At 35.2% G+C, this 20831-nt stretch overlaps 2 protein-coding genes across 4 annotated transcripts; one reads left to right on the forward strand and one right to left on the reverse strand.

The window, feature by feature from the left end:
• Positions 1-727: 727 nt before the first annotated feature.
• Positions 728-7220, reverse strand: LOC111009711 (dihydrolipoyl dehydrogenase 2, chloroplastic). Of its 2 annotated transcripts, XM_088126521.1 has the most exons (16): positions 6754-7220; positions 6126-6272; positions 5774-5908; positions 5333-5441; positions 3895-4019; positions 3063-3188; positions 2887-2967; positions 2616-2678; positions 2449-2523; positions 2293-2371; positions 2111-2211; positions 1794-1907; positions 1558-1671; positions 1350-1421; positions 1120-1163; positions 728-1032 (listed from the first exon to the last, which is right to left on the reverse strand). In XM_088126521.1, exons 1-16 carry the CDS (start codon positions 7063-7065, stop codon positions 984-986), a joined length of 1746 nt encoding a protein of 581 aa, XP_087982647.1. In that variant the 5' UTR covers positions 7066-7220; the 3' UTR covers positions 728-983. The 2 variants fall into 2 exon arrangements, with proteins under 2 accessions (XP_087982647.1, XP_022138588.1); XM_022282896.2 differs by having other exon boundaries at positions 728-1163; positions 6754-7219.
• Positions 7221-9515: 2295 nt separating this feature from the next.
• LOC111009650 (uncharacterized) lies at positions 9516-20659 on the forward strand. 2 transcript variants are annotated; one of them, XM_088126440.1, is made up of 24 exons: positions 9516-9871; positions 11001-11081; positions 11206-11305; positions 11457-11541; positions 11623-11672; positions 13376-13455; positions 14393-14452; positions 14564-14678; positions 14760-14837; positions 15256-15323; positions 15454-15522; positions 15606-15683; positions 15755-15850; positions 16097-16167; positions 16321-16398; positions 16755-16848; positions 17339-17437; positions 17921-18135; positions 18229-18343; positions 18668-18799; positions 18892-18999; positions 19082-19194; positions 19444-19545; positions 19617-20659. In XM_088126440.1, exons 1-24 carry the CDS (start codon positions 9827-9829, stop codon positions 20152-20154), a joined length of 2670 nt encoding a protein of 889 aa, XP_087982566.1. In that variant the 5' UTR covers positions 9516-9826; the 3' UTR covers positions 20155-20659. The 2 variants fall into 2 exon arrangements, with proteins under 2 accessions (XP_087982566.1, XP_022138487.1); XM_022282795.2 differs by having other exon boundaries at positions 14579-14678.
• The last annotated feature ends 172 nt before the right edge of the window (positions 20660-20831 follow it).

Here is a 20831-nt window from a genome sequence, read left to right on the forward strand (position 1 = left end):
GGGTTATATTTGTTTGGTATTGAAATATAGGCAATGTAAATTTAAATTTTAATAAGTCATTCTTCTACATATTAAAATCAAACTTTACGAATTTAGACTTTCAAAATCTGTAACATTTTAGATTTATTAAGAACTGCGAGCAGGAAGGCCATATGAACTGTTTTTGAGGTATTCTCTGAGCGATGTTTGGGTGGAACCTCCCAAATTTTGGAAATCTGAGATTTATATGGCGAAAAAGTATAGATGAGGGATTGAGTTTAAAAATATGAGCTAAACAATCCAATGTAATGGTTGGTTTATTATGAATTTAGTAATTATAAAGGAAAATAAATCATGACTTTGTAGGGTTTGTGCAATTTAAATGTCATGTCAATGGCATTGGCATTGGTGGTTGCCTCGGTCCCTAAGAAGACGGATAATATTTTTAACTATGTATTCATTAGACTCAACCACTTTGAAGTGGGATCGAACTTTCCATCTCAAGAAGAAGGTAATGGGGTAATGATTGCCTTTTAAACATCCGTAGGTAACAGAAACAAATATTTCCAATAATAAAGAGAACTCATGGATAGTTGTAGAGTCAACAATTATCTAATGTTGTAGAGTCAACAACTATCTCGTGAGATTAGTCAAGGCGTGCGTAAGTTGGTTCGAGCAAATCTTCTATTTGTCAATACGACAAATGTTGACCGACTTCCACACCCAGAATTTGGGGAAAAAACGTAAATGAGTAAAAACAAGTCTCATCATTTACCATTACAACTATTTTCAACAAAAAAAAAAAAAAGTTACCATTACAACTTATATTGCTTCATATGATTAAATTACTCGTTAAAAATCACAGGCAAAAATAGCATCTAAACGAGGAAGCAATTGCAGGTTGATGTTCCATTTGCGAGACATGGATTAATCAATAAAATAAGAATGACAAAGATACTAAAATATTTTGGACCAAACCAACCGCACGACATCTGCTAACTCTCTCAAGACTTGGTTGTTTCTTCCAGCATTATGATGACCCTGCTGATCTCGCTGTCTAGAAATCGTGTTGTTTCTCAAAACTCCCTAACAAAAGTAAAATTCTTCAAAAAGAAGGCTTTGAGCGTTCGAGAAGCTTACACTGCAATCGGTTCACTTACTGCACTGGGAGCATGAGCTTCAACCTGTTGATGAAAGGCATTTTTGTTTCAACGCATTTTGATGGTGAAGTATGAAATGAAGTCTGAATATCTCATTCCATGAAAGGGACTAGAAGAAATGAACAAAACTAACGTGTTCTTGTAAAGAGTTGGGTTTCAATTGACACATTTGATATAGTAAGGGAACTCACTGGAAAATCTTAAACTGACCTTAGCTGACTTAAATAGTTCATCAAGCACCTCAGATAGTGTTGGATGTGCATGAACTGCTAATTTAATATCCTGCACCAATACATAGAGAGTAAAAAATGACACAGGATTCGAGAAAATTAAGAATCTCAAATTTTTATAGTTCATAGGCTGTCGCTTTATGGGGCCAAGTAGTCAGTCTATATTGGTTTCCACTGTGAAAACTTACCTGAATGCGTGTTCCTAGTGCTATTGCATTTGATGCTTCGTGGATAAGGTCTGCGGCGTGTAATCCAAAAATATGAACTCCGAGTATCTCTCCATTATCGGGTCTATATATTAGCTGGATGAGGTGAAAACAATGGAATTATAACTAACTGAAAGCCATAAATATACATACCACTGGAGTACGGTGAATAATTTTTATTAAACCAAAGGTGTGAAAAGAGGTTGCAGAAGTATAACCTTGGCGAGACCCTCTCCTTCATTTTCTGCAAGGGCCTTTGTGTTTGCCTTAAAACTTGTCTTGGCAACGCTTACTTCAAATCCCTCCTCCTTGCCTTTCTCCCTTGCTTGAGGCTGCAATATTTATGCATTTTGTTGATTTTTAGATCTTGAAACTTTGAAGTAATAGCGATCAAATAGGGGAAAAGGCTTGATGAGGTGAAACAAATGCAAGAACATTGTTGAACTAATGATATTAACAAGCATATATAATGTTTCATTATCAATTAATAATGCAGATGAACACAAAAGTTTACCATGATGTTTTTTTTGTTTACCTCAGTAAGTCCAACCATACTAATTTCGGGATGAGTGAAACAAGCTGCAGGGACGCTTAAATGATTGAGCACGTGATCCCTTCCGGTAACTTGTTCAACCACTATTGAAAGGTTCGTGCAAAATAGTTAATTGTTTAGTTGGAGTTTATGGCACGTATAGTAATTGATTGGCAACTACTTACCCAAAATGCCTTGTGCACTGGCTGCATGAGCAAGCATCATCTTCCCATTCGCATCACCAATGCAGTATACATGAGGAACCTAGCATGAAAAAAATCCATGCTAACTATGATTATGTCGGTAAAAATAAAGGTTAGTCAAAAGAAATTCAAACATACCAGTTTTCCATTTGCATCTATCACTCTCATGCGCTCATCAACAGGAACAAAACCACGTTGTGTGACCACATTGATCTACAAATAAATTAAAACATATCAAAATTGTCTATTATATCAGTGAACAGCTAGAGATAGACTAAATAAAATTAGTACTTGAGGAGACGTACATTTTCCAATCCAAGACCGTTAGTGAATGGGGCCCTTCCAGTTGCAATCAGTGCTGCGTCTACCTGTTACAAAATGGAAAAAAAATGTAATGTTCATTATTTCAATATAGTATCAGCATACCAGTGCATTTAAGTCAGATAACTACATTTATTGCAATGCAGATGGATTTGAAGAGAATTGAAGAAAGTCTTTCCCATTTGAGTTTAATCAGAGTAAAGAGAAACTCCAGGAGAAAGTACATTGGTACCGATTTCCAGTAAAGACAGTTACCTCTAAACTATCTTTAGGTTCCTTAGTTTTTGCATCTATAAGCTCTATAGTCACTGGTTTCCCATCCTTTGCTGGAGTAATCTTTATAAGAACACCAAAGAAAACACAAACCGATTTCAAAAAAATGCAGAAAAGGGGGAAAAATCTTAGATGCTGAAGTAGAAACTATGCATAACCTTAGATGCAAATACTCCAGTATGGTAATCAATTTTCCGTGGATTTATTAGAACCCTCTGGGCCAACTTTCCAATCTCAGGATCAAATCCAGGCATAAGCTGATCAAGCGCTTCAATAAAGGTAACCTGCAAAGAATAACATTATGATGAACAATGTAGTCCAAGATACATTAAGGACTACTTATTCCCTTTTAAAATGAAGTGAAGAATTCTAATGAATTGTAATGGATTGAAAGGCTACTCCCTGAACCAGTCTTTATAATCCTATATGTCCTATTTTGTTTGACATCCAAAAGATCCCCTTCGCCATGCCCTGGGCTTTGTTAGAGCGCCTTTTTACAGAAAGCTTATTTCTTTCTCCTCGAGCTTCATTTTTCCCACAAGGGTTGGGTAAAGATGCATGTCGCAATTTAATTCAATATTGTTTCGTCCAAACTCATGATTACTATAAGCCGGAAAAAAAAACAGTCCTATTAGAATAGCTAATCTGAAATTTTAAAACATAGTCGTGATTCTTTTACTCCTATTATCAAACCTGAAATAGGATTAATTTCCTTCTGGTATATTTAAGCAATGTCCTGAAACTATTAAATTTCAGACAATTTATGTTCTTAATTGTTTAGATCCAAGAACTCAACTGACACATCATCCACAGTGCAATACAAGAATTGAAATACAGTAACAAATATTCTACCAAAAAGTTATAGTGACATGTTAAGAAGAACTCCAAGCAATGCTTTAAAGTAACCAAGCAACAAATATAAACAAGTTGAAATGATGGACAACAGTATGGGAATTGGGTCAATTAGTACGTGTAGAGAGGAAGACCAACCTCACTTCCTAGGGCAGTGTATACATCGCTGAACTCAAGACCAATATAGCCACTCCCAACAATAGCGATCCACTCAGGAACAAATTCCAGTTTTAGTGCATGGTCACTGGTAATAACAGTCTTCCCTGTATAAACCACAATTAAGGATTAGAATTCCTACAAGCAAATGTATCCAAAGAAATGACTCTCCAGTAAAATAATATAAGTTTGTGAACCGCTGTAATGATATAGTATATAAAATGTGTGTAACTTGCAAGTACAACTATCCACTTCACTCATTAGAAGAAAGTTGTCTACATCCCCACGCTTCTGTTGCAGAGGAATTATGTTCAAGGAGTAAGAAGTTCTAACATCTCAAATTCCATGATAATACGGTCAACAATCAGCATGAATGTCCTAGCCAAACATATCTAATTCTTGCCTCTTGGAGCATAGTCATAAAGTGTTCAAATTCATACAATTAGTTAAAGTCAACAATCCAAGTTTTTTTTTTTAAATATTCGTGAGTGTCCGGACCAGCTTGCACGTGATCTAAGTAAGTGGCCACCATAGTTTGAACTCATTCCTCCAAAGTCCTTTACTATTTACATTGGTCTTTATTGACCATTAACTCAACCCAGGATGGTTAATCCAAGTTCTAAAAATGCAAACCTGATGTAGTTTATGCCACAAAATGGGGTGCCTAACCCCATAAAATGCTTCAAAAAGCTATTGGAAAATTATCTTCTTTACAAAAGAAATAAATAAGTTTATTCCACTGTCTCATCTCGTTTAACCAAACTTTAACACAGAATTACCCAAAATCAATACTGCAGACTGTAGTTTCAGTTCCAAATTATTAATTTTTATGTATAACTGAGAGTCAAAGCTTTGCTTCCCTATACTCAGAGGCATCTGCGCCTGCCCCAAAGTCCAGACCCTATTAATTATAACTTTTTCATAAAAAGATCTAGCATTTTGCTATAGTTTCATATTCTCAAGGGTAGGACTTTGTTTTCATGGACATTTATGTTTTACATCCCATGATGCAATGAAATTAACAGTTACCTCCTCCATGGACGAGTAAAACAATTGAATTGGAAGGTACCAACTTTTAGTTACATGTGCATGAACTAGTGACCAAAAGAGTCCAAAAATGTATTTGTTTTCATAGATGTGTTTAGGTTTTACATCTGATGATGATACGAATTAACATTTACCACCTTCATAAATAAGGTCAAAGAATTTTTAATAGAAATTTCCAACCTCATCAGGCGTAACTTTAAATAGTGACATGATAATAAACTAATGTCTGAAAAGTCAAGAACAAACAACTTCATTCACATACACGTCGATGGCATGGCTTTGCACCCCAAAATTTCATTAACTCTAACAATTGATAAGCTTCAAAATAGTTAATATAAACGTGAAAAGGAGAACCAGGAGAATTAATGTTTACCATCAACTTCAATGCCCTTTGGAACAAAAGGGACAGAACCGGTAGCAATGATTATATCTTTTGCAGTTACTATCTTGTCAGAAGAACCAATCTGAACCTTTTGAGGGCCCTAGAAGAATTCAACAAATGACATGAGAGGTACTGGTGGAATGGACAATTATGGAAAAAACAAAATCACTTGCCAGATTATACGAGGGAATTAGTAAGAAGTTTTAACCTTGATGGCTAAAATTCTCATGAAGTTATATTCAAAGTTCAGGATAACAAATTTCAAGGAATGGGTCAAGTGGTCAAGACTCGAGAACTAAAGATTTTTATATCAAGATTTTACAACTTGACCAGTGATGTACCAGTGATGTGAGAAACAACGGCTACTATCGATTCATTTAAAACAGCCAAATAAATTAATTTTCTTTTCATGAAGGCGCAAGCGAAACTTACCAAAATTGTACCAACACCAGTCAATATATCAACTCCAAGGGCTTTCATTGAGTTGGTCAAATTAGTACGAATTTTTGAAGCAAGATTATTAGCATGATCAGCCACTCCTTGTCTGTCATATCCAGCAGCCGAGACCTACAAATAAGTTAAAATAAAGAACAAAAAGAAGTAAGACGATAAATAGTAGTTGTTAATAACTCCAATCAAATTAACTGTAATCGAGTACAAAAACACTGTTGGTAAGGATAGAAGACACATTTGTGAACAGGTACACATGAAAAACACCGATACGTTAAGACTAATATATGTACGACTACTAAGTTCAAGCTCTCTGATTTCCTAAAGTCAATACCTGCAAACCCAAAGCCTTCAAGTGATGTTCATTCTGAAGTTCACGCATCCTACCACTTACAGCTAGAAGAGCTTTAGAAGGAACACATCCTCTGTTTACACATGTTCCACCCACCACATCTCCCTCTACAATGGCAGTTTTAAGACCCTGCAAGAACAACAACATTCTAGAGAATTATATCCATGTCATATCATCTCCTGATCAGTAATATGTACGATAATCACTAGTCCCGGTCATTCGCTGTAAGAAAATATGAGATAACTGGACAAGCTGGATTAAAGTTATGCGTCACGTATGCTGCCAGAAGATTTAAATTTTTGGCAAAAGTCGTTTACCGTATTGCCATTCAACAGTGACAATTACGATATTGAAGCGACGAAAACTGCAGTAACTTCCATAAAAGGTATGAGCAGACATAATTTGAGTTGGCAACTGAAAACGGAGCTAAGCTACATTTGGAAACCTTTCTTGGACAGACGAGCGGGGCCATAAACGTACTAGAATAAAACCGCTGTGAGTTAAAGTAGTAACACACAACACGCACAATAATCGCTACGACAAAACTCGAATTCGGAACAATTCCTTGCGAAATCAAATAACGACCGAGCAGTTGAAGCTTGTCTTTTACCTTCTCTACAGCATGAAGAGCCGCTCCATGGCCACCGACGCCAGCTCCGATAATGAGCAAATCGTAGTCGAATTTGGAGGGACTTCCATTGCCGGAGAGAGCAGCAGAGACGACGTTCCTCCTGGAGCGGGAGCTGGTGGAGAGGTGGAGAGTATGGGAATCGGAGCGTTTGAGCGATGAAAATCCCAAGGCCTCGCGTCTTAGGCCGCAGAAACGGAGATTGAAATGGGGGGATTCAATGGCGGATGTTGATTTGGGAGGGGCGAGGGAGGATGCGGGGGAGGAGATGGAGAGAGAGATTGAGGAATGCATTTTGCGATAATGGTGGAAGAATTGAAGGTTGGTGAGTGAGGGCGAGGCGAGAGTGTGAGAGATCTGATGAACCGAGGGAAGTAAATTGATTTGGCGCCTCGAAGAGTCCGTTAAGAGCGGGCGGATATAACGAAGTGCGGCGGATACTGATAGAGATGAGCCACCCACCTATATGTCTTTCTTTTACTTACTAAGCGCTAATGCCCCTTTTTTCTTTTCCTTTTTTAATGCTACGAGTCAATTTTTTTTTTTTTAATGCTTATTTGGGGTATGAGATTGAGCCAATTACGATCGAGCTATACTCGTATTTGAGTCAATACTATTTTTTTAGTTACACTTTTGGTCGAAATATGTATTTTAACTAATTAAGCTATACTCATGTTGGTTTTAAAAATCAATAATATAGTTCGTATAAATTTTATACTTTGATATGATATGTTTCAAAATAACATTTTTTTTTGTTTAAAATACTTCAAGCATAGTATACTAACTTTAGTTAAATCAGTTTGGGGTCGAAAATATAAATGTGTGATTGTAATAATCGTTCACATAGTTAATTTTCTTTTGTGGGCCGTGATTTTTTATCCGATTTATTATTTTGCTTTTCCCATCAATTTGTCTGTGGCATGTTTGCCATTGTTTTATTTAGTTTACATATTATATTGTAATCGTCGTAAATATTTAAGTATATATATTAGTATTTTGAGTTCGTGAAAATAAGAATTCGTAGACTAAACAATCACAAATTAGATGGTCTATTTTGTCTCGAGTAATTATACACTGTAGCTACACGTGTTAGTTGACAACTCAAAATTATCAAAATTAACTCATCTTCATTTGAATATAACTTTTTAAAAAATGGTTTAGTTCCATCTCGAACAATTAGAGATTTTAGTTGTCCCAAAACAATAGTTTATTCATCCACGTGGTCACTTATATCAATATTTGTTACAATTGTCTTGTTTGTTATTTTGACACTTTGAGGTCGTATTTCTAACTTTGTTTGGAGACTTAATTTAAACCTTGTAATTCATGTATACTGGTTGCGAGAGTGATATAAAACAACAAAATATAAACTACAACGTAGATCCAAAATATACGTGATTGAGATACTCATCTACCATGTTATGATTTTGTTTTCATTTTCACGTAGACTACTAATGAAAAAAAGTTTTTATATATACACATTGAAAGCACGTGAATTGATAAATTGAGAGATGGGATCGAAATAAACTATTGAATAATATTTTATATAATTTAGTATTTAGCTTCGAACAAATATCCATTAAACACACGTATACACATAATCTAAATTTATCAACTTTTTTTGTTTTTTAAAGTTCAGATGAGTGAAACGAGTGTTGGTATTAGATAAACCAGTTGATGCATCAAATTGACAATCAACCTTTGATCTTAATGTAGTTGATATAGAGGATAGACGTCATATGTGCTTTGCATTTTACAGTACATTGCAATATATATTATATATATTTATTTTTATTTGACATGTTTAGGTCCCCCAACCAAATGAAGACTTAAACATTCAATTTAATTAATAAATACATAACTAACATTACAAGTTGATATTTATTATTTAAATAAATGCGATTCTCTTACATAAAAAAACAAAAATTATTTAGTCGATACAAAAATATAAGTTTAACTGAAATTGTTAAAGTTTCGTGGAGTTCATATTCACATCAAAAGAGGATTAGTAGTGACTATTGCATAAGGTACTTATTTGTTAGTCTTCACCCAACATGTCGATTAGATAATAGATAGGTTGACGAGCCTCTAGAACAAAGAGGCAGACAACAAAGTCAAACCCTACTTATGGTTGATAGATATTAGATGTCAATATATGAATTAAATTTACCAAACTCATCAACTTAAGTTGTTGGGTTGAGTAATGATTTATTCATCCTTAATATAATATCATAGCAAAATTATCGTGCAATTACTTATTCTCCATTTAATTGCCTGTGATTGCGAATTTTTTTTTCTTGATCAATTTCATTTGTTAATCCTTGAGGAGACATAATAGGTGCAAATAGTTTACGTCCAAGCATCGACAACTCTAATAAATAGTTGTCGCTACGATTCGAAGGAGCCTTCAACACCTGTATCATTTCTCAAATCAACTACTCTAAACAACAAGCAGCATAAAACTATCAACTTTTACGAACTACAACACACTTGTTATCACTATCTTTGATCTTTGAGATCATTGTTGTACTCTTACTCAAGAAAAATAAAAAGGAAAAAATATATACGAAAAAGAAAAAGGAAAGTAATTGACCAACCCGATTGGTCAACAAAAGGCGCGTAAAATTGGCGTCGAGGGAAAAAAGAGCGCGTAAAAGTACGCGATCATAATTCGCGAAGTGGTCTGTTTGTTATTATATGAAAAATGAATGGCATAACTGAAAATTGAGGTTTCTATTTCCAATATTGGGGATAGATTTTTCTTTGTTTCTTCCAGCACGAGAAGTGGAAAGAAAGAATACACCGGGAGAGAAGCGAGTAGCAAAGAAAGAGGAAGAGAGGCGGAATATAGGCAATTGAAGCTCCCACTGCTACGTGTATGGCGTCTAGGGTTTCTGCTTTACACTCCCACTGAAATCTTTACCCCATATTTAGTTTCTGCTGCTCCCTGTTTCATCGTATTCGAAACCCTAATTCTTCATGCACCAATCTCCATTGCTGTTCACTCCACTTCAAGATTACCTTTGAAGTCGGGTCAATTTTGCCTCACTTTGCGATGGGCGCGCCAGATAGATCTCCGGCGACCTCCAATTCTATGCAGGTAAGCTCTTTATTAAATTGGGAAGCTCGCTACTTTGACACTGAATGCCAGTAGACGCCGACATCTAATTAGACTTGTAATTTCGTGGTTGAGGTTGGTCTCTGAATGTTGCTTTTCATTTATATAATTGATATTGCGTATCGTACAATTTTTCCTATAATTCGCGTCCTTTGAGAGTTTGTTTCAGTGCCAGCGTTGCTTATAAACGCCTGGACATTAATGGAAATTTAAATTGCTCTGCAACCCAGAATTTATTTCTTAAAGTGATATGAACCCAGAAGCAAATTGCTTTCTGATTACTTATTCATCCTGGACGACGATTGCATTATATTTGTATATAAGCTTTACTACTTGAAGCTGAACTGCCAAGATTTAAGTGTTTGCAGATGAGGATGTTGTGGCAATTGTATAGTTACTGAGAAACATTGGAGGGCAGTCATAATTTTCTTTAAACGAATATTTTATTACTTTTTAAGGTTTAGATCAGAAGATGGGTATTCTTAATATACTTGCATGAAGTAATGGTACATATTGACATCATTACAGTATCAAATACTCTTACCAACATTTACCACTTAGAGTTGCATTGAATGACAGAAATATAATAGTAATACTAGAACTATCATAAGAAAGACTCATAGTGCACAGTTCATGCTGATAATTCAGTTTTCTGAAATAACGGGTTGATTTGTGAATAAATTTACTGGTCAGTTCAGAGGTTCAAATCTTGTCATTTACAAATTCTGTCCAGAAAATAAACAGGTTACAAAGTTCACGATTCCACGTCCTATCAACAAGAATTCAGCTTTCTGAAACATTTAACATATTTTAGTAAACCAGCCCTGTGTATTTGAGGCATACTTGCATGACAATTGAATGCCATAGGTTTCCAGCCACTTGTTGTTCACCTCCTGCTGGCCAATAGTTTCTTGCAATAACTGCTTTGCTCATGTTTCCAGCGGTTCTGACTGCTGCATATTTTCAAATTGTCAATATAACTGTCTTGTCACACACTGAATGGGTTTACAACAATCTTGGAGAAGTTCAAAATCAATTCATTTTGTTTTATCAGTTTCTGTAATTTTGGAGTTTGCACTTGGTCCTTATTTTTTATATCTTCAAATTTCAGCGTGTCAAAGTATATCGTTTGAATGATGATGGAAAATGGGATGATCAAGGAACTGGGCATGTTACTGTCGACTATTTGGAGGTTTGTGACTGATAAGAATAAACTTTCTAGAAAGAGCAAAGAATAGAAAAGAGAGTTGTGCAATCTGTCGAAGATTAGCTAACATGATCTTCATTGTTATGAATGCAAATTTAATTCAATTCAGAGATCAGAGGAGTTGGGATTGTGTGTTTTTGATGAAGAGGACAACGAGACTCTACTTCTACATCGTATTAGTTCAGAAGACATTTACAAAAAGCAAGAAGGTCTGTTTTTTCTTTCTTGTAAACTTTAAGCAGTATCATCATCTTGAGTCTTCTTTGTAATATGTATCTGCACTATTTTAAGTTTCTGATTGGTTATGTAGGCTTACATTGACTTTGAAGTTCTAACAGAGTCAGTTATTTAAACATGCAGATACTATAATCTCTTGGAGAGATCCAGAATATTCTACGGAGTTAGCTCTTAGCTTTCAAGAGACAACTGGATGTTCGTACATATGGTAACAATTGATTATTTCCCCTTCATTATGTAACGTTATGTTCCTTGATAGACTACCTCAAAATCTTTTTATCTTATTTAGGGATCACATTTGCAATGCGCAAAGGAATCTCCATTTTAATTCTCTCAACAGTAAGTACCAAGTTATTTGAGTCCTTTTGCCATTGAACGTTTTTTATTTTGTTATTTGCATCACATTTATCATAATAGGAAACTAAATGTTATAGATTTACTGTTATATAGTGGAGGCTACATTTACTGGGATGATTTCTAGCTTATGACAAGGAAAGTTGCTTTGACTGTAGTACCTAGTAGGAGGATAAAAATAAGAAAGGACTATGTTGAGGTTGACATGCAAAAAACCACCAAACATTAAATTCTGTTATACTGGAAAGGGCGGTGGTTGTTCTTTCTTAATGAATCGTTTCTTATCCAGAAGAAAAAGGGTGGTAGTTTCAAGAGATTCAGAATGTGACGTATATCTTTGGCCTTTGTAGTTTGTTGAATAAAAGATTAAATTGTAGTTCACTGTTCAAATGAAAATTTTAATCTGTTCAATAGTTTATGGTTTGCTCTATCAGTGCTGCATAATTTATGACTAAGGATAGATGAATATTTTTTCTTGTTAACAAGACGAAAAGTTGAATAGTTCTCTCTTTCTATTGCCTCAAAACCAAATCTCTGATCTTTAATATAAAATTTGAGCAGATTCCTCATTATACACTGATTACAGAACTGTCTCGGGGGAATAAACTTTAGTATTTATTTATTTTTTGTCCTTGCCGGTATCTGTTTTATGTTAGTGCTGTGCAATTAGAAGAATAGCACGTGAATCTGTCAAAATCTTATGAAGTCAGCAGATGGTGTAACATTGTTGATTTGGTAAAGATTCGATGGTTGTAGATGCATGGGATGAAAATACAAGATCTTGGAGAATTACTGCGATAAGAAATCTTAGGGACGAAGGGATGGTGGAGTTTTGTGGTCTATTGGAAGTGTTAGATGGGATGACAATCTCAAGAAGGGAGGATAAGAGATGCTGGGAATTGGGAAATTCTGGAGTTTTTCAGTAAACTCACTGGTTAAAGAGCTTGTTCAGTTTTTTTCCTTCCTATACCTTTTGTGTTAGTTTTGTGGAAATCAAAGAGAAAGGTGAATATTTTTTCCTGGCTAGTCTTACTAGACCATTGATAGGGTTTAAAAAATTGTCCTAATTGGTCTTTGAATCTGAGCTGCTGTATTTTGTACCTTAAAGCTGGGGAGGACCTTCCTCACTTGTTCTTTCATTGTTCCTTCAGTAGGAAGTTATGGGAGGCTTTGTTTCAAGGCTTTGGATTTTTAAGTCGGTGTTGTGAGGTATTTGGACAGAAAGGAATCAGTGCATATTTGATGGAACACAAGATGTTTGGGCGGAAAACCAGTGCTTATTTGATGGAAGGCAATATTGTTTGGAGGAAAGATTTGAATTTGATCTTGTTAACTAAAAGTGGTTTCATGGTGTGCTATGCCCAAACAAAATTTCAATTATTATTCTTTTGTTATTAATTCTTGCTGGGAAGCTCTCTTTTAGTGTTGTGCTTCATTTTTGTTTGCCTCATGTCAGTATTTGAATGCTCCGGTTTGAGACATTTAGTTTCAGTCCTTAAAGGAGCAGCGTTGTAGCTTTTTGAATATCAATGAAAAGATGTGTTTCTTTGTTGGGAAATAGGAGATTAGAACATTTTATTTGTTTGTTGGAATTAGGTATTGTGGTTTATTTATGAATAAAAAATTGCATTTGTTTTTGCTGAATATTAGCTTTGGATAATTTTTTGTTTCCATTTCAATATGGCCAGACGATACGTTCCACAGCATGAACAGTGAGTTGAGGGAGTTGCCTGCAGTTGAGCTATCAACACTGCCACTATTACTTAAGGTTAGTATGAACATACTACAGAAGACAAGAAATAAACAGTTTTCCTAAAAAGCAATGAGCTAAACATATTTTCACTAAATCCTTTTCTAATAAAACAGGAAGCTGTTTGTAAACTATTTTCAAACATTTCTTAACGTTTAACTAGCAACTAATATGTGAACAAGTTTCCATAAAATTTTTTTCCCCTAGAAAGCGTAAAATAATTTTTAAGTTGGTTGTGAACAAGTTCCAATAGTGATGATTATTATTATTATTATTATTTTTTCTAGAAAGCATAAATCAATTTAAAAAATTGGCTCTCAAAGAATCCCCTTTCTTTTTCTCTCTCTCTCTTCCTGCCTCCAATCTTCAGATGAACTAACTCTAAGGAACTAAATGAGGAATTTGATATTCAAATTCAAATTATATAAAAGCTATATAAGAATAAGCTTAATCACATATTCAGGAGAATTCGAGACCCCTGGCCGCTTATCCAACTGAATCATATATTGAATTACATTCACTAATTTCCTGTAGTCCTGTCTCCCCATTTTTTATATTCCTCTTCCATATTCTTAACCAATCATAGGCTGCTTATTCATTGAATCATATTCCAGAATCCAGTTAGAGTCAACCAAACCTTATAATATTGGCCTATCTATTCCTCATATTGATTATTCCCTTTTCGCCTTGCATTGGTGAAATTAAATTGGAGACCTTGTCATTCTTTTTTTTTAATAATAAGGAACTAATTTTGTATGGGTATTTCATGTATACTCGTCTGCATTTAGTATCTGCCTCCATGTCTTGACATTTTAATGATTCTTAGATGGTGTCCATTTCTTTAAAGTATAAGGGATTGGAAGACAAATGTCCTCCCTCCCTGGTTTAATTGATCCTTTTGCTTATTTTAATGTGGACAGAGTTTCATATTTATTTGATGATACTTTTTGCTCAGATTGTGGTTGAAAGTGGCATTACAGATCAGATGCGATTGGTGGAACTCATAGTATCTAATGTAAGACTTGGACAACTTTGTGATTTTCATGTAAATTTGGATGCTCTTATGACTTCTGCATGAAATCTTGATCTTGGATGATCAAGACTAGAGTATTTTGACTGATGACAGTTTTGCACGATGCAGCAAGAATTTTTTAAGAAGCTGATGGACATATTTCATATCTGTGAAGACGTGGAAAATCTAGATGGTCTTCACATGATATTTAAAATAGTCAGAGGGATCAGTCAGTATTCTTTTCTGGTTCTATTTACTACTACCGACACCAATTGTTTTTGACAGTTGATATCCATTTTGTTAAATGCAGTTCTGCTGAATAGTCCACAGATATTTGAGAAAATTTTTGGCGATGAATTAATCATGGATATCATTGGTTCTCTAGAATGTAAGCTCTGTGGTTATTTTTTAAACTAATAATCACCTGTAACTTTTTCTTAATGTTTAGACTATAAATATGCCGTATCCTATGGTCTCTAGTGGATCTTTATCTTTATTGCTTTTGTGGTTGACTTGGTCCGATTTAAAACTTTTTGTGATCATGAACATTCATGGTCTAATTTGAAGGTTGTTTCTTTATTTAGCCTTCTTATTGTTGCTTGAGGCTTTTCTCCCCCTTCTGTACAAATTTTTTTCCTTTTTATTTAATGTCTCTGGTTTTGTTGACTGAAAATTGGCTTGGTATATACTTTATCTACTACTAATTGGTCTACCTACATGATATTGCTTTACCTATATGATAGTGGTTTTGGGGAGCAAAAAATACCCTCACTGATTTCATACCTCTATTTTTATGTGATTGCCAGACGATCCAGAGGTACCTTATGTCCAGCGTCATCGTAATTTTTTAAAAGAGCATGTCATTTTCAAAGAGGTAAGACTGCTACCTGGCTGTCCTCATTTAAGAGTGAGAGCTAAGGAAATCACACAAGGGGTTTCATTATGCAGTCTTTTGTGGAGGTTTTTACTTGTTGATTATATATGTATCCACTTCACTTTTGTAGGCCATACCCATCAGGGATACATTGGTCTTGTCGAAGATACACCAAACATACAGAATTGGCTATCTCAAGGTTTGGGTCCCTTACAGATGCAAATTTTCTATCTTTTGTGTTGAGCTCGTTGATCATTGTGCTACCTTGGATTGCGTTGCTAGGATGTTGTTTTGGCTAGAGTATTGGATGAGTCCACAATTGCAAATCTAAATTCCATTATCCACGGAAATAATGCGCTGGTAGGTTCTTGAAACCATGTGCTTATTTTTAAGCGTATGTTTTCACGCTCTAACATCAGGTTTCATTGTAGGTTATTTCTTTGTTGAAGGATGACAATACATTTATTCAGGAGTTGTTCGTTAGGCTGAAATTGCCAACAACCTCCGAAGAATCTAAGAAGAATTTGGTAATTTTGCTTAAAAGCATTATTTTTTCCCTCGTTGTACTGTGGCTACATGTAATTTCTTGTGCCGTAGTTCAACTATGACGTTCATCTTTAATGCTTTTGTTTTTCGTTTTCATATTCTCAATTTTGTGAGGAATACTTTGAGTCCGTTAGAAATGAACATCCAAAATTGAATTTGATTAATTCAACTTCTAAAAGTTTGGAACAATTAGAAAATTATCAGATAACTAATCATATTTGTGTTAGGTACATTTTTTGCACGAGTTTTGCAGTTTAAGTAAAAATTTGCAGATGGTTCAGCAACTACGGCTATTTAGGTACTTTCCATCTTTCTTTTTTCTTCTAGTGTAAATTGTTGTAGCTCGCGAGTTTGAAATTTTTGCTATTTTAGTTTAAGATGCTGAATACCAGTTTCTATTTTCTGAAGGCTTGTTGAGTTGTTTCAAATTGTTAACTTACAAATTCTGCAGGGATCTTATGAATGAGGGAATTTTTGATGTTATTGCTGATGTATTACAAAGTCAAGATAAAAAGTTTGTACTGACTGGGTAATGTCTATCTTCTGATTAAATTTTGGTATCGTTTGAGGCGTTTCCATAAAATAATTTTCTTAGAACTGTTTTATAAACCTATGTTTAAGAAGGAACTTTTACATTGTTCACTTATATGCACAATTCATTGCAAGTTCTTTTTGGTTCTTAAAAAAAGAATACTCGAAGGTTTTTATCTGGAAAAAATCGTTGATGTTTCTTCTGAAATTAAAAGAACTATTCCGATAACAACACGGCCAAAACATTTTTAAGAATTTCAAGCTGCATGTTTGTCTTCTATTTTATGATTCCTATTTCTTATTTACATTCTTTTTCTAGGCCATTTCAATAATGCATTATTTGGATGGGTGCAGGACAGACATCCTTATTCTTTTCTTGAACCAAGATCCTAATCTTCTACGTTCTTACGTTGTTAGGAAGGAAGGGATTCCACTCTTAGGACTATTGGTATGTGTTTTTAATCTAGTTTATCTGATTTGCCGTTCTTTTATTTTCTTTCTAATGGTAAACTGAACTTTCATTAAGAAAAATGAAAGAATAGAAGCAGGCATCAAAAAAAGAAAAACGAAAAAAAAAAAGAAAGAAAGAGAGCCCATAACAAAAGAACCACAAGCAAATAGCCCAACTTAATACTACAAGGAAAAAAAATTACAGGCAAGGCTCCTGTTTTTTCAAATTTTTTATTGTTGTGGCCGGGTATTTATTTACATGCTTATTTGGTTAGATCTTATCTTCATGTGATTGGCAATATTGGGGAAGGGGTGTTAATGAAATTGCGACCTAGTATGATCAATAACCACAAGCTGTGTCCGATATATAAATTATCAAGTCAGATGTGTTGTTGACATGTAGTAACCTTTTTGTAAGCTAAATCATTTACAGAAGGTTAAACTAGTGATACAGACAATTTACACCAACATTATTTGTTTAACTATAGGTTGAAGGCCTGATTACAGATTTTGGGGAGGAGATGCACTGTCAGTTTTATGAAATCCTTCGTTGTTTACTGGATTCCTGCACTTTATCAGGAGCGCAGGTTTGCCCAAATCCATGTTCAAATTATTTTTTTTTGGGTTAAAAACTTCAAAATGATATCTTTTAGTTAGGTTGTACCTCACTCTACTTCGTCCATACTTAGGTGGCATGTTCTTACTGTTGGTCCCCTCTCTCTGTTTTTTCTTCCTCATAAGAAACTGCATTATTAAAGGATCATAAAAATTATTTGATCACAAAGGAACGTTTTGTGATGGGAGTTGCGCCATGAAAACTTGAACGTACACAATTAGAAAAGAATCTAAGTCCATGCTTACTTTGATTGTTTCCTGTTGATTGGGGGGGGGGGGGGGGCGGCTGCTGAATTCTCATGCATTAGAATTTTTATTTATTTAGGCCGTATAATTTTTTTTTTAATTTTGGATTTAAATTTAAATGCACTTAAACCTAGTTCTTGGAAATAGTTGTGGTTGTTCCGATGCATCCACTCTACACTGACTGCATTATTGTGCCTTTGGTTTTGCAGAGAGAAACTGTTATCGAGATGTTCTATGAGAATCATTTGGGTCAATTAATTGATGTTATAACAGTTTCATGCCCTTCAGAAGGTCTTTATCCGTCAAGCAACAAAATTGGGAACTCTGGTGTATTAAAGAATCAGAGCACTGTAAAGCCTGAAATACTATCCAACATATGTGAATTGCTTTGCTTTTGTGTTCTGCACCATCCTTATAAAATAAAGTAATATTTTGTCCCCCTTTTGATCATTCAGAATTGAAGTTTCTTTCAACCGTCAAAGATACTATTCTGTGCTATTTCCCAATCTGTTTTCAGGTGCAACTTTCTCGTGAATAATGTCATAGATAAAGTTTTGTTACTTACTCGAAGAAAAGAAAAGTATTTGGTTGTTGCAGCTGTTCGGTTTGTTCGTACTATTTTATCTCGCCATGTAAGTTGTATCAGCTATGAAATCTCTCTTATTTCTTTATTGATGGTAATTTAAATGAGGAGCTTACAGTCCTCTTTCTTCTTTTCTCTTCCGGAGGGATTAAATTTTGAATTGTAAATACACAAAAATTACTGTTGGCCTGGAATGATTGTTATTACTGATCATGCACAACGTCTTGGGAAAATTTCCCTGTGGGAGTTGGGATAATTTTGCCCTTGGGATCAAGAACAATAGTTGTGCTATTACTTATACAATTTACTACTTTTGCGGATTGAAATTGGTTAATGTACCAAGTTACTGATCATTTGCTGTGTTGATGTGCAGGATGATGATCTGATTAGCCATTTTATAAAAAATAATCTTCTAAAACCAATTATAGATGCGTTTGTTGCTAACGGGAATCGTTACAACCTGCTCAATTCTGCTGTTTTAGATCTATTCGAGTTTATCCGCAAGGTCTCCATCTTTCTTACGACACCATTGTTCCCCTCCAATTGTAGGTAATTCCGACAAGTGTTTGAGATTTAATGGGTTTGTGGTCCATGCAGGAAAACCTTAAATCTTTGGTTAAGTACATAGTCGATTCATTCTGGAATCAGTTGGTTCAGTTTGAGTATTTGGCTTCAATTCAGTCTCTAAAAGTTAAATATGAGCAGGTATTCTCGATTTTTTCTTTATATAATATCCTGTTCTATCTTCCAAATGGTTCTATTTTGTGTTTGACATCTCTGTTTGCAGTGCTTAGATGATTTTGGCACAAGAGGTACAACTAATAACGTGTTAGACCCTAGAAAAAGAATTGAGGAGCGTGCTTTGGAGAAAGAAGAAGAGGATTATTTTAATGAAGAGAGGTATGCTTGTTTCTCTATTTTTTAGGAAATAAATTTCATTTTTATCAGAGTAGTAAATTGTAATAAAATAAAATTTTAAAGGCCCAACCCCACGCGAAAAGAAGATTGAACGTTACATAGGAAACTCTCTAATTTGTTAATGAACAGCAGGAAATCTTTGACTTTTTTCTTCAATATATGCAACCGATTTTTGCGTAGTTCTTTAAATAAGATATTTGATCTGGTTGTTATTAACTCATTACCAACCAGTGATGAAGAGGATACTGCAACTGCATCTGTTTCAAATGTACAGAAAGCGCAATCTCCACCTGTTCTATGTAATGGAGTTGCTGCAGCTTATCCTTCACCAAGGTATTATCACTGGCTTCAAGTAGAAAAATTTATTGCAAAAACGGTTTTTGATTGTCCTCAAACTCTTACAGTCCTCGACCTGGTGGACTTGTTGACTATGACGACGATGAAGATGATGAAGACTACAGACCACCGCCAAGAAAACAACCAGAAACCTTGGATGACGATGATGGAGCATTGCACACCCTCAGGTTGAAGCGGAAACCCGTTCACAAGGATAAAGAATCTGAGAAGGTAAAGAAGCAGCGACTGGGAAAAAATCCTAAGACGAAAGATGGGGTATTTGCTGTCTTGTGTTCGACACTGAGCCAGGCAGTTCTGCCTAATAAGAATACAGTGAGCTCCCAGCATTCTAGGCCCAATTCAATTGATGGGAACATGAGTTCAGATCAAGAGAGTTGCAAAGTCAACGATCAGAATGCTATAAGAAGCTCAACTGATCGCGACAGTAATTTGGGTGAGGAGAACCAGACAGAAAGCCAACCAATTTCTTCTAAAAAGTGTTCTGAACCATTGCTTAAACCATCAGATAATAGACAGTTGAATGGAGAAGACTGTTCATTGGTTCCTCCAAACTCGTCACCTGAAATGACTGTAAATGGATCATAGGTTATTTCTTTGCATCAGGATCAGGATGATTGCGATTTTCTTCCATTGTTGTTTGCCTTGTGAATATGCTTTGTGCGAAAAGGGATGCGGGCTAGTCTTGGAACTCGACTAATTCGAAAAGGAAGAAGGAACGAATTGGCTTTCAAGGCTTTCCATCCAAGGCAAGGAGCTGCTAGTTGATGATGGCTGTATAATAGTACTGACAGTGATGAATGGGAAGCTACTCGTGTTTGCATTTGGGCGCTCGTTGCTTTAAGTTGAACAGTTGTTGGCATCAATTTTGTTATCTGATTTCAACCCTCCCCCCACCCCAAACGTAAAAGAGATAGGGTGTATACAAATATTTATATCCATGGGTTCGTTCAGCTGTGTAAACTAATGTGATTCAGTAGATTAGGGACACTCAGGCAGAGGCTTGCAAGTCCCTACCAAAAAGGATATGGATTTTAGTACTCAATTCAGTTTGAGGTGGAGTGTGAATTCACTTGGTCAAATTTTATCTTTACGTTCTCCTGAATTTACCCAACCGTTTAATTCAATTACTGATGCCATGTCTTTATCTTTGCTTTTCCGGTGGGGCCTGTCTTTTAAACTCTGTTCATGCGCAACTCGCAATCGAGGATAGTCTGAGCATAGCGATTGAAGTTGGTTTTGCTTTGCAAGACTTGGTAGACGGT

Source organism: Momordica charantia (assembly GCF_013281855.1).
Source record: "Momordica charantia cultivar OHB3-1 chromosome 7 unlocalized genomic scaffold, Mcharantia_2.0 BLBB01000007.1, whole genome shotgun sequence".
NCBI lineage: Eukaryota > Viridiplantae > Streptophyta > Magnoliopsida > Cucurbitales > Cucurbitaceae > Momordica > Momordica charantia.

Excerpts from the sequence above, each read along its gene's own strand:
- LOC111009711 (XM_088126521.1), bottom strand. The coding sequence starts at position 7,065 with ATGCATTCCTCAATCTCTCTCTCCATCTCCTCCCCCGCATCCTCCCTC. Across the intron at positions 2,968-3,062 it reads CTGGAGTATTTGCATCTAAG|ATTACTCCAGCAAAGGATGG; the intron begins GTTATGCATAGT and ends GTTCTTATAAAG. Across the intron at positions 1,908-2,110 it reads GTATGGTTGGACTTACTGAG|CCTCAAGCAAGGGAGAAAGG; the intron begins GTAAACAAAAAA and ends TAAATATTGCAG.
- LOC111009650 (XM_088126440.1), top strand. The coding sequence starts at position 9,827 with ATGGGCGCGCCAGATAGATCTCCGGCGACCTCCAATTCTATGCAG. Across the intron at positions 11,542-11,622 it reads ACTGGATGTTCGTACATATG|GGATCACATTTGCAATGCGC; the intron begins GTAACAATTGAT and ends TATCTTATTTAG. Across the intron at positions 13,456-14,392 it reads CACTGCCACTATTACTTAAG|ATTGTGGTTGAAAGTGGCAT; the intron begins GTTAGTATGAAC and ends CTTTTTGCTCAG.